This window comes from Saccostrea echinata, unplaced genomic scaffold (assembly GCF_033153115.1).
Source record: "Saccostrea echinata isolate AGI-Se365-2 ecotype Australia unplaced genomic scaffold, CSIRO_AGI_Sech_v1 ptg000001l, whole genome shotgun sequence".
In the NCBI taxonomy this organism is placed as follows: Eukaryota; Metazoa; Mollusca; class Bivalvia; order Ostreida; family Ostreidae; genus Saccostrea; species Saccostrea echinata.
Window position 1 is genome coordinate 40,687,501 of NW_026889750.1, and position 14,015 is coordinate 40,701,515.

The following is a 14,015-nucleotide window of genomic DNA, read 5'->3' on the forward strand; positions in this document are numbered from 1 at the left end:
ATTGTATTGTGATGCAGAGCGGGTGATTTGATACATTGAAACATATAAAATGAAATGTTGATTTTTTTTAATACTTTCCAGAAGTTTATAATATGCATGTTAACTCTAGGTTTCAAAGTTAGAGTATTTCAATAAACAATATGGCAGCTAGAACTCATGAAAAATCCAAACAAAAAGTCAAAATTCTTTTTAAAGCAATATAAAAAAGAAAAAGTTGAATATTTTTTGCTTTAATCCTGATTTTAGAAAGAACAAAAAATGAATAGAATCAGATTTTTTCCAAAAAGAAATATTGAAGTTTATATGTTTTCCTCCCTTCAAATTAAAAAAAAATAATGGAGAAACCAACAAATGTAAAAACTTGATGTATTATGATATATTGTGATACACTGTGATACTTTTTTTTCTCTGACTCGTGATACACACAGAGTTGTTGAAAACCATAGGTCCTTGGCAAGGCCAGTAAAAATTTGTCTGGACTGATAACTTACAAGAAAAGGTCAGTCAAATGATTGTTTTAAAAAAAAATCGGGGATGATGCAATTTTTAGCTCACCTGAGCTGAAAGCTCAAGTGAGCTTTTCTGATCACATTTTGTCCGGCGTCCGTCTGTCTGTCTGTCCGTCTGTCTGTCTGTCTGTCTGTCCGTCTGTCTGTCTGTCTGTCTGTAAACTTTTCACATTTTCGACTTCTTCTCAAGAACCACTGGGCCAATTTCAACCAAACTTGCCACAAAGTATCCTTGGGTGAAGGGGATTCAAGTTTGTTCAAATGAAGGGCCATGCCCTCTTTCAAGGGGAGATAATTAGGAATCAGTGAAAAAATAATGGCAACATTTAAAAATCTTCTTCTCAAGAACCATAGGGCCAGGAAAGATGAAACTCATGTGGAAGCATCCTCAGGTAGTGTACATTCAAATTTGTTCAAATCATGACCCCCGGGGGTAGGGCAGGGCCACAATGGAGGATCAAAGTTTTACATAGAAATATATAGGAAAAATCTTTAAAAATCTTCTTCTCAAGAACAGCAAAGTCATGATGAGTTATATTTATATGGAAACATCCTCAGGTAGTGTAGATTCAAGGTTGTTCAAACCATGACCCCCGGGGGTAGGGCGGGGCCACAATGGAAGATCAAAGTTTTACATAGAAATATATAGGAAAAATCTTTAAAAATCTTCTTCTCAAGAACAGCAAAGTCATGATGAGTCATATTTATATGGAAGCATCCTCAGGTAGTGTAGATTCAAATTTGTTCAAATCATGGCCACCGGGGGTAGGGCGGGGCCACAATGGAGGATCAAATTTTAACATAGAAATATATAGGAAAAGTCTTTAAAAATCTTCTTCTCAAGAACAGCAAAGTCATGATGAGTCATATTTATATGGAAGCATCCTCAGGTAGTGTAGATTCAAGTTTGTTCAAATCATGACCCCAGGGGGTAGGGCGGGGCCACAATGGAGGATCAAATTTTAACATAGAAATATATAGGAAAAGTCTTTAAAAATCTTCTTCTCAAGAACAGCAAAGTCATGATGAGTCATATTTATATGGAAGCATCTTCAGGTAGTGTAGATTCAAGTTTGTTAAAATCATGACCCCAGGGGGTAGGGCGGGGCCACAATGGAGGATCAAAGTTTTACATAGAAATATATAGGAAAAATCTTTAAAAATCTTCTTCTCAAGAACGGCAAAGCCATGATGAGTCATTTATATGGAAGCATCCTCAGGTAGTGTAGATTCAAATTTGTTCAAATCATGACCACCGTGGGTGGGGCAGGGCCGCAATGGACTATCAAAGTTGTACATAGAAATATATAGGAAAAATCTTCTTCTCAGGAACAGCAAAGCCCAGATTGTTCATATTTATATGGAAACATCCACAGGTAGTGTAGACTCAAATTTATTCAAATCATGACCCCCGGGGGTAGGGCGGGGCCACAATGGAGGATCAAAGTTTTACATAGAAATGTATAGGAAAAATTTTTAAAATCTTCTCAGGAACAGCAAAGCCCTGATTGATCATATTTATGTGGAAGCATCCTCAGGTAGTGTAGATTCTATTTTGTTCAAATCATGACCCCCGTGGGTAGGATGGGGCCACAATGGAGGATCAAAGTCTTAAATAGAAATATATAGGAAAATTTCTTCTTCTGAAGAACTGCAAACCATGATTAGTCATTTTGATATGGAAGCATCCTCAGGTAGTGTAGATTCAATTTTGTTCAAATGATGACCCCCAGGGGTTGGATGGGGCCCATTGGGGGATCGAAAGTTTTACATAAGAACATATAAAAAAAATATTTCTTCTCAAGAACAAGAAAGCTATGTTTAGTCATATTGATATGGAAGCATCCTCAGGTAGTGTAGACTCAAGTTCAAATGATGACCCCTGGGATAGGGAGGAGCCACAATTGAGGATCAAATTTTTACAAAGGAATATATGGGAAAATTTTTTAAAAAATCTTCTCAAGTACAATAAAGCCATTTGTTATATTGACCTGGAAGCATCATCAGGTAGTTTAAAATTCACCCCCCCCCCCTCCCCCCCCACCCCCAGGTAATCTTTTCAATACTGAACTGATTTGTGCTTTTGCCTTGCCAATGTGCTCAGGTGAGCGATGTGGCCCATGGGCCTCTTGTTTAAAATTCTGGATCGTGGTACACAGGTGAAGGTTACAGCAGAGATGGCTATGTGGTGACAATAGTTGATCAAACTTGTGAAAGCAGAGACATATATATATAATTATATAATCATATTTTTAACATTTCTGATTAAAGATTCTCTATCTTAAGAAATGAAACCTGTGTGATCGAAGGCTGTTGAAAGAATAAATTAAGGGCATTTTGGTGTAGTTATTTATTTTCCTTTCTCGGTGTACAAAATAAAGTACATGTATCTGGTCTGACAAAACTTTGTCCAGTCCAACAGTTCATTTGACTTCTGACAGACCAGATGTCTGACAGTGCAATGTAATTTAAAAATTTCAACAACTCTGTACAGAGCCCTAATGAAATGAGGACTTTAACAGGAACTTCATTCTTTGAATCATAACCTTTTGACTTCAGTCAGTTTCAGTGGCTTTGTTCATGTACCTGTACTTGTATAAAAAAAGTGTACAGTGTACTATTCACTGCTTGCAGCATGTATGTGAATATTTTTACATTATAGGATTTACTGCCATCCAGTCACAGATGTGAGATGCTGAAGCAAGCACTGAAGTCCAACAACTGGATAAAGTATGCATGATTACATTTATCCATAAATGTGAATTATTACTTTTTAACATTAAACATTAAAAAAAAGAGCTTTTGTTAACAATTATAGTAAATCTTATTTGTAGTGTATCTATGGTAATCAACATCAAAATGACTTCATTGTAAATGTGTAGTAATGTACTGCCGCAAGACATTACCTCTCTTTCATTATTTAGTAATACATGTACATGAAAAAAGTTATCTTTATAAATGCTATCTTTCATTGGAGGGACAATGAAAGACCTTATAGAATGCCATGACCTTGAACCAAGGTCATTGAAGAAATATGTGAGCTTGCATGGTCAGAGTATTTCTAGTTTATCCTTCTATTTTAAGTTTAGACACATGGGAATGTGAACAATCCAAATGGTTAGAAACCGCGAAAGTTTTGAAGTACCATCAAGCCAAAGTTGACAGAGAGTACACCACCAAGACAAAACCAGCGCCAACAAAGAAGAGGAGGAAAGATCTACGGAATGTTCACATCAACAGCAATGACAGTGAATATGGTAGGTGTGAAGCTGGCTGATCACATGAATTTATTCTATTACTAACTTGTACATTAATAAACATGTAAAAGTGTGTGAAAATCTGTTTTTTTACAAACCTGTTTTCTGTTGACATATCAGGACAAATATTATAAAGAAAATATTGGAAGAAGATATGTTTTTTTGGCCAATAATAAATCTCTTCCCTTGGATTAGATAAATTTGTCCACCTTCAATCTGCTTCAATTCCTCCTTAGAGCCGTGGTGGCACTTTGAACCAACCTTGGCACAAAATTACAAAGTAGAAGAAATTTTAAAGTTCTTAAAATTGTATAATTGTCATACATGTATATGATAGGGTCATTGACAGTTGTGTAATACAAGATAATCATTAGGATGTATTATAATAAAGACTGTAATACATGTATGATCATTAAAGTTATATATAACTAGTTTCATGGTCAAAATTTCTGTTACAAAACAGATTCAGGTTTTTGAAAAATGTATGTTATAAAATCTAATACAATTATTAGCTCACCTGAGCTGAAGGCTCAAGTGAGCTTTTCTGATCACATTTTGTCCGTCGTCCGTCTGTAAACTTTTCACATTTTCGACTTCTTCTCAAGAACTACTGGGCCAAATTCAACCAAACTTGCCACAAAGTATCCTTGGGTAAAGGGGATTCAAGTTTGTTCAAAGAAAGGGCCACGCTTTCTTTCAAGGGGAGATAATTAGGAATTAGTGAAAAAATAATGGCATCATTTAAAAATCTTCTCAAGAACCAATTAGCCAGGAAAGATGAAACTTATGTGGAAGCATCCTCAGGTAGTGTAGATTCAAGTTTGTTCAAATCGTGACCCCCGGGATAGGGTGGGGCCACAATGGGGAATCAAATTTTACATAGAAATATATAGGAAAATATCTTTAAAAATCTTCTTCTTAAGAACAGCAAAGCCATGATTGGTCATATTTATATGGAAGCATCCCCAGGCAGTGTAGATTCAAGTTTGTTCAAATCATGACCCCGTAGTTAGGGTGGGGCCACAATGGGTGATCAAAGTTTACAGAGGAATATATAGGAAAAAATCTTTTTCTCAAGAACAGAAAAGCCATGATTAGTCATATTGATATGGAGGCATCCTTGGATAGTGTAGAATGATTTGTTCAAATGAGGGTCCCCAGAGGTAGGGTGGGGCCACAATGTGGGATCAAAGTTTTTCATAAGAGTATATAGGAAAAAAAACTTTAAAAATATTCTTCTTAAGAACAGCAAAGCCATGATTGGTCATATTTATATGGAAGCATCCTCAGGTAGTGTAGATTCAAGTTTGTTCAAATCATGACCCCGGAGTTAGGGTGGGGCCACAATGGGTGATCAAAGTTTACAGAGGAATATATAGGAAAAAATCTTTTTCACAAGAACAGAAAAGCCATGATTAGTCATATTGATATGGAGGCATCCTTGGGTAGTGTAGAATGAAATTTGTTCAAATGAGGGCCCCCGGGGTAGGGTGGGGCCACAATGGGGGATAAAATTTTTACAAATGAATATATGGGAAAAAATCTTCTGCTCAAGAACAGCAAAGCCATTTGTTATATTGATATGAAAGCATCATCAGGTTGTTTAAAATCCCCCCCCCCCCCCATAAACTTTTCAATTCTGAACTGATTTTTGCTTTTTTTCCTAGCCAATGTGCTCAGGTGAGCGATGTGGCCCATGGGCCTCTTGTATATATTGCAGGAACAGTTATTAAAAAGATATTCTTCCTCTACAATGTGCCTTTAAGCAAGGCATAAATTCAGTGAAATTGCTTGTTTTCAATGAAAAAAACTTATCTTTAAAGAGGAAATGACAGTTGATGACCATAATGCAATAAATGCCGCCTTGAAGAAGGACAGTGTTAATGTTAGACTTCTTTGTGGAGCTGATCTGCTGGAATCCTTTGGAACTCCTGGACTGTGGGCTGACAAAGATGTAAGTATTGATCTATTTCTAATGTAGCACCCCACAAGCTAACGAACAATTTAATGCAATTTTTCACCATGTTCACAATATCTGACAAACCATTAAGGTTTAGCTGGTATAAGCAATCAGTCTAACTCTGCATCTGCTATTCAGCATCATTCACAGGTGATTTTATGTGAAGAGACAAATAGGAATTGCTTTAGTTTTCCTATCTTTTTTCTCAACTGTTTGGTCTGGAGTCCTGCAGGCAACAATCTTTTTTTGGCTTTACGGCAGTGTTAATCTGGATCAAATCCTGTACATTCAAGTTGTACAACTTTTCAATTCTGACTTGAAATAAATCAAATTTCAGTTGGTTGTTTAATCTGATGTTGTGATCTTGATTCTAGGTCATAGTAAAAAAAAAAATCTTGTTCATGCTATCTTTTGCAAACCTTGATTTCAAAGCAGCATAATGTAGCCTTTGAACTAAATGTGTGTTAATATGATATTGGTTCAAGGTCACAATTTCCTCTAACAGGAAAGATACATGTTTCAAGTTTATTACAAGTACTAGCATCACAAACTCTGAGAACACCATTTACCAATTTTGTATCACTATGGCCTAGTTCTAGAAAATAAAAACTAATGAATTCTAGTCTTTTTAGTTTTGAAGCCAAAAGTGACTGCATTTTCAGCAGAAATATAAGAATGGCATAACGTAGATATAAATATTGTATTGATATCAATGTTGAGTTCATTATATGAAACATACTTTTTTCCACAAGGCATAATTCCACAGAATCACAATTTCAGTTCAATCTGCAAGTAGAAAATTCTTTGGATTTCTGGGATTGTCATTATATGCCCTTAAATGAATTTTAAGTACCCTGTGACAAATTTCTGCAGAGGAATTGTGACTGTGTACATAGCAGAAATTAATTCTACGTGGAGAGAAGTATGTCTTTAGTATCTGAAACATTTTCAACAATACACAAAGCAACATGAGCTTGTGAAAACAATTACATTATTAGATGTAGAAGCATTTATTACATTTTCAACTGTGAAATACTATACATTTATTGACTGGGTCCGAGGGCAACATGCGTTTTGTCAGACCCAAGAACCGTTAGGCTGAAGGCAAACAGTTTGGTTTCGAGGGGTCGACAAAACACATTTTGCCCGAGAACACGGTCAATAAATGTTTTGTTATATCTTTTATTTATTTTTTTTATTTTTGTTTTTTTTTTGACATTCATGTATGTTGAACACCAACGAATGCAAATGAGATTTAGCTGACCCCGCCCATTATGTGACATAAGCGGTCCAACATCTCATCAACAGGTCCAATATCTCACTCCACAGACAAACATCGATTTTTTTATGCCCGCTCAGTAAAACATTGGAAATGTTAGACTTTTATTAGTATTGATTTATATAGGAACAAATTTTTAAAGGTGTAACAATGTAATTTATTTACTTAATAAAAGTGATATTCTGACAGAGTGTAAAAGGATATCAAAATGGTATTCTCACAGTGTGAGAATATCAGAAGTGTGGCAAAACTTAAAATTTTCTTTCCCTTCACAAAGAGTGTTTTTAAAAAAGAAATTCCCGGAGACAGAGTTAATGAGCCATCTGTGACGGTACATATTGTCGTTTTGTACATATTGTCGTCGGCAACAATATGTACCTACCCTCACGGCACATACAGTCGTCCATTGGGACATATTGTCGCCGACTACAATATGTACCGAGACAAGCCTTATTTTCCTCCTGCATAATGGACGACAAAATGTACAGTCAAGCACGAGCACATATTGTCGTTGGCAACAATATGTACAGTCAAGGTCGGCATATATTGTCGTTGATATATTGTTTTGATGAATATTTTCTTGAGAAAGGAAAGAGATATTGTAGAGAGAAAACTTTTTGGTCAGAAAATTGTGTCCAGGATTGATGTACTTTACCATGATATGTCAAAGATTCTTGTACTACATACTTGGAGATTGAATATATGCATTACCTGGTAGTTTTTTTGTTCAGTAGTAATGATTATTTGGAAATCTTTTTTTTTTTTGCGTTATTCTCATATACAATCATGTGCCGATATAATTGGTGTTGGGGTTGATACTTTTAGATCACCTGATCTGGAAGTTCAAGTGAGCTTTTCTGATCACATTTTGTCTGACTTTCCCTCTGTCTGTAACCTTAATAGCGTCTGTAATAGCATATGTTCAATTTTGTTGTGCTAGGTTGCACAAAAAAGATTCCTCATTGCTCCACGACCCTGAGAGCCAAGTATAGGCACCATTTTGTAATTGGATCCACCACTGAGAAACAGCAGTAAGCCCATGATTAGTGATGTTTATATGGAAGCATCCTCAGGTAGTGCAGTCTCACGTATCTTTAAATCAAACCGGGCCTAGGGTGGGTCCACAATGGGCGATCAAAGTTTTACATAGGAATATATGGGAAAATTCTTTAAAAATTATTTTCTTAAAAACAGTAAAGCAATGATTAGTCATATTTATATGGAGCATTGCTGTGCATTGTCTTGCGACACGTTCTGTTGGACGACAATTGAATATGCGCAGTGAGGGTAGGTACACATTGTCGCTGGCGAAAATATGAACAGGATGACAAAATGTACTGTCACAATCACACTGCAGGAAATAGCATACGAGACACGTCAGTGTGATTCACACACCAATTGCATTCACAAAACTACCAAAAGACAACAAAAGAAATGTTTAAGCAACAATATCTGTGGGGCGACAATATGTACAGTGAGGGTGAGGCACATAATGTCGCCAGCTACAATATGTACATGTGTAACTTTTCAGCCGGCGACAATATGTATCAATGAACGACAATATGTGCAGTGAGGGTAGGTACATATTGTCGCCGACGACAATATGAACCGTCACAGCCATCCTGACAGAGACTAATAGTTATGCTGCCAACGTTTTTCCAAATATGTCGTTAAAAATTCCTGTTTACAATGTTTTTCAATCTCGCAATCACTTAGCTACATTGTATGACATCTCAACTGCTCAACTATGACGTCACAGCCTGTGACACTGTGTTACAAAAAGACAATGGCAAAGGGAAAATCTAAGAAAATGTAATAAACAGAAAATTTATTGTTTGGAGATGAATATGGAATTTATTTCACTCATGAGACAGAATTTTGTGATATTTTCACTGGTGCTTCGCACTCGTGAAAATATAAAAAAAAATCCTGTCCCACTCATGAAATAAATTCCATATTCATCTACAAAACATTGAATATCCTCTATATATCATATGGCAATGTCATCTTGAAATGAATCAAATCTTGTCAAGCTGTAATTTTGTAATTTTTGTGTTCTTTATAAAATATTCAATCTTCAGTATGTTAATGCTTGTGAACAGAACTAGTCAAGGGTGTCATGCTTTTGACCCTAAAAACAGAAAATTTCTGTGAAATTCTTTTCAAAATGCTACTCCTACAGATTTCAATAAGACTCTATGCACATGTAAACTACCCTAAGATGCATAATTCTGTGTATCAGCTTTTTTTTATATCAATAAATACATTCAAGTATTGCCATGGTTTCTAAAAAATAAAAAAAAATCTGTGAAATTCTTTTAAAATGCTACTCCTCCTACAATATTACATGTAGTCTGATTTTAATAAAACTTTTCATAGAAGTAGACTACACTTAGGTACATAATTCTTAATAATATCAGATTTTGATATTGATGAATAATGTTGCCAAAGTGACTAAAAATTGAAATTTTTTTGGACATTCTTTTAAAGTGCTACTCCTCCTACAGTTTTAGTTCGATTTCAATAAAACTTTGTAAACAAGTAGAATACATGAAGATACATAATTTTAGAAAGCAATTATTGATTTGAGGTACCACATTGTCATGGTTACTAAAAATAGAAATTTCCATGATATTCTTTCAAAACAGTTTTTGTCTTGATTTCGAATAAAATTTCATACGCAACTAAACTACCGTACACTAAAATATATGCATAATTCTGAATATCAATTTTTGATTTTGACAAATGGTGTTTTCATGGTAACTAAAAATAGAAAATTCTGTGAAATTCTTTCAAAGTGCTACTCCTCCTACAGTTCTAGTCTGATTGCAATAAAAGCTGCCACACAAATAGATTTACTCAAGGATTATTAATCTATTAATTGCAGTATAGACATAGTTTCAGCCAAAGTGCTACTTTTCCCTTCTTTTTTCATAAGTACAAACCAGTAGAGCTTCAGTCTTGTTGGAATTTTACTAATTATTTTTTTAAAGTGTGTTATCTAGTGAATTTTATTCTTTCCTTTTGTAGATTGAAGACATAGTTGGAAAATATGGACTTGTTTGCATAACAAGGGCAGGTTCAGACCCAAGAAGATTTATATATGAATCAGATGTTTTAACCAAATATCAGGTACAATTTTATTTGGATGAATTTCGCCCCTAAAACCATGATTGACAAACTTTGAACACTCTTTAGGAAAGAAATTAAGATTAAAAAGCTGGAGTTAATGAATGTGTACTTCTTTCAATACAAAGACACATTTTTGTGTTACAGTAGCTTTTCAGTGTTTGACAATATATCAGTATATGTATGTTTTGCAGGAAAATATCTTTATAGTGACTGAATGGATATTCAATGATATTAGTTCAACAAAAATCAGGTATTTCATTTCCATTGTTTTCCCAAGTTCATTTAAACAGCAGAATTTCTGCAACTGTCATAATTTGAATCCCTCACCAAAACAAAATGATTTTATCTGAAAATGACAGAAACCAATTATCAGCACAATTCGTGAATGAAACTTTTTTTACTTTACCCATATGTAACATCTTAGGTACAATTAAAATAGCCTATATGACTGTGATGGTATTTTTCTGTTGTTTCAGGCGAGCGCTGAGGCGTGGTGAGAGTGTGAAGTATCTTTTACAAGATGTTGTGATAGACTATATTAAGGAGAATCATCTTTATGGCGTCGAGGACAAGTGAGTGACGTGGGCATGGACACACTTGTCTACTGCTCTACAGCTGTCGTAACAAACTTAGCTTAACCTTCTTAATATATATATATTTTCTGTATGTATTTCTCTGTGTTGAACAGTGTGAGAAAAGTTCATTTTATTTTTTATTTCCAGTGATTTTTTGTATTCTGTGATGCGATATCTATAAACATTTTATTGAATGAAAGGTACAGTTTTATTTCATGCCCTATAATCTTTTATTCCATGTAACATTTTTTTTAGTTTCATTTATTTCAATATCTGGGTCTGCATGACTTGAATCTGCAACTAAAGATCAGAGAACTTTTGTGTATATTTGTTCATGCCCAACCTGCTTGTAAAAAATATTTTAAAAGAATTGTGTCACCTTTAACTTTATTGTTTTTCTTGTTAGAGGTATTATTTTAGCTTTAGAAGCAAGGAAGTACATGTTCACATGCTATTGACCATTATAATGCATTTTTATGGCTGCCAAATTAATTTATTGCATGTGTTATGCTTGTTTAACATTTTGTTATGCATCTATCATTATTCATAAGCAATGAAAATAATTTTAACTAGTCAGTGTGTACTTTGTTGTGCTTGTGACAAAAAATATAATTATATAAATGGAATATTTACTTCTAAACTTCTTATGGACCATATAAATTTTAAGTTTACTTTAGCAGGCAGACATTACTTGTATTTTACCTAAGAGATCATTTTAATGCCATGAATATGGCTGGGGCATATGGTGTCTGTCAACTCAGTCCTCTGTTCTTCCATACACTTTGCATTTACCTCAGTTTTAAGGAAACTGTTAAAGAATAAAGATATTTAACAAAAATTCATACACTGAGACATATAAATGAGAGCTATTCAACTGTGGCTTAATTTTGTGACTTTGACCTCACTATTCCCGATTTTGTTTTCAAAGAAACTGTTCAAGATATTTTCTTCAAACTTCATACAAAGATACAAACTGACAACAGCTATTCAACTGTGTCATAATTTGCTGACCTTGACCTTCTCTATGACACTGACCTCACTACTGTTTTGCATTTAGCGAAGTTAAGAAAAAATGCTTTATAATATTTTCATCAAACCTCATACACTAGTAGCAATTGGTGAGAGCTGTTCAAATTGGTTTGAGCTATTGAACTGTTTCTTAATTTTATTTTTAATATCTTGACATTCTCTGTCACCTTTACTTCACAAGATATTCTAATCAAATTTAGTACAAGTTACATATTGGTTAGAGTTATTAAACTCCATCATATTTTCTGACTTTGACCCTCTTCGGACTTTGACCTTCCAATGACCTTGATCTTCACTTTTGAGGATTTTTTTTTATCAAACTGCGTACACTAAGGTGCATATTGGTGAGCGCAATTCTACCGTGTCACTATTTTCTTAAGTTGACCTTTCAATGACCTTGACCTTTCTTTTGTAGCTATCCACATTTCAGAAAAGTGTTCAAGATATTTTCATTTAACTTTGTATAGTGGTACAAATTTGTGGATGCAATTAAAGTGTGTTATAATTTTTTTTTATCTGAAACTCCCTTATTACCTTGAATTTTTATTTTCCTCAATTTGTTTTAATTTCATCTTATTTTGATTCCGTAGTGGGTTACTTCATTAACTCCATACACCAGTGAATCTGCAAGAGCATTTAATTTATTCATACTTGCATCATATATAAATTTGCTAAATATGAAGGTATCAGTTCTATACCAGTATATGAAGAAAATAAGAAAATTATTCCTAGTTTCATCATATTTTTACTATTATCTCAGACCAAAGAAGGTATATTCCTTTTCATGTTGCAATGCATCTTTAATTTGGTGGGGCATCCATTTCCTTTGGACATATTTCTAAGTTTTTTAATTGCCCTTGAATATAATTCAGAGGTACTAGTTGTTGCCCAGTTTGTCAACCTGTTCAGCTATTACTTTCCATTTTCAGGGAAAATCTATTTATTTTTTTTTTTACACTATTGACCAATGCTATTAGATTACATGTCACTTTTTTAAAAATTGCAGGTAAAAATTTGTTGGCACCCGTACTTAATGTCCCATAACAGTAATATCATCCAAGTAAAACATAATGCTTTCAAGTTTTCTTTAAACATCGATTACAATTCTGTTGCAAGCTAGAATACTACACTCTTTGCAACAATGTAATGCAATGAAGGTTGGAAAGGCAATATAATACACTAGTAAGTTAAAAAGCATGTACAGTAACGGACTGTAAAAATCGTGTTCATGTTTAGTTTTTTTTTTTGCATTAGAAAATAAATGTGGCTATGTTTATGTATTTTAATAGTCCCTGATCAAACCAATTTACAGTTGTCAGGGTGTTATTTTATTAAACGTGCACAGATTCCACCATGTTTTTTTTTTATTAACTGCTGGTTTGATTGTATGGTGAGTGACGGTCATACATGTGAAAGGATACCAAACATTGTTTACTTATATAATGTTCAAGTTTTTATCACCTAGAACTTTTACTCAGGCAACTTCTGTTCATTTCTGTGTTTGTTATACCTTGTATCTGTTACATGAAAGTATTTATCAAGAAGATTGTTTGGGATTTTAAAATCTTACTATTAATAGTGATATATGGAAACATCTTTATCACCAACCAAGACTGTCTCAATATATTGCTAATAAAAGTATATATAAAAGATTTTCAACCGTACCTTATTCACTGCATAAAAGTATAAAATATTTAGTAGAACATTAAAGGATGTTTTTTTAAGCAGTTGTATAAAAAAATTCAGTTGTAGTTTAGATGAGCAGCCACCATGAGAGTCCATGATCAGGTCCATCTTCTCAATTATCATAGTGATGATTGGATTGCATTGCTAGAGGCAGCTTACATGTCTCTTGTCATTGTGAATGTGCTGAATTTTAAATGCTTAGACTGCATGAAAACCGATATCAAGTATTAAATCAAAATATTTGAGGTATTAAATTAATTGCCCTTAATGGATTGATTTGTAGAATTTTTTTGATTGAAATCAGAAATTGAATGTTGTCAAAAAATCAAGAAACCTTAGAAAAAGAGGAAAATATATTTGAATATCACAAAGCTTCACTTTTAGCAAAATGCATGAAACTGCTCTAGAATATTTTAGTCCCAATATTGCCAACCCTTATCAAGTTGTAGAAGGAGAAAAAAAATCCTGAAATATATAAAGTTCATAAAAAAAAAAAAAGATCTTGGATGGTACATTAGTCAATGTTATTATTCTACAGCTTTAATATATTACATGTAAATGAATTGGATCAATCTAAATTTTCCATTT

General features: G+C 33.8%; 1 protein-coding gene across 6 annotated transcripts in view; it reads left to right on the top strand.

Annotated features, from left to right (window-relative positions):
* The window catches only part of LOC133191725 (nicotinamide/nicotinic acid mononucleotide adenylyltransferase 1-like), a 23,685-nt gene that overhangs the window by 5,375 nt on the left and 4,295 nt on the right, over positions 1–14,015 (top strand). For all 6 annotated transcript variants that reach the window (XR_009721732.1, XR_009721731.1, XM_061327478.1 and 3 more), the window contains exons 3-8: positions 3,172–3,239; positions 3,594–3,766; positions 5,590–5,720; positions 10,036–10,137; positions 10,329–10,387; positions 10,614–10,709. Coding sequence is in view for 4 of the 6 variants with exons in the window: in XM_061327478.1 (XP_061183462.1) it covers positions 3,172–3,239; positions 3,594–3,766; positions 5,590–5,720; positions 10,036–10,137; positions 10,329–10,387; positions 10,614–10,709 (629 nt within the window). In the remaining 2 variants the exon portion in view is untranslated. The remainder of the gene's footprint in view (positions 1–3,171; positions 3,240–3,593; positions 3,767–5,589; positions 5,721–10,035; positions 10,138–10,328; positions 10,388–10,613; positions 10,710–14,015) is intronic.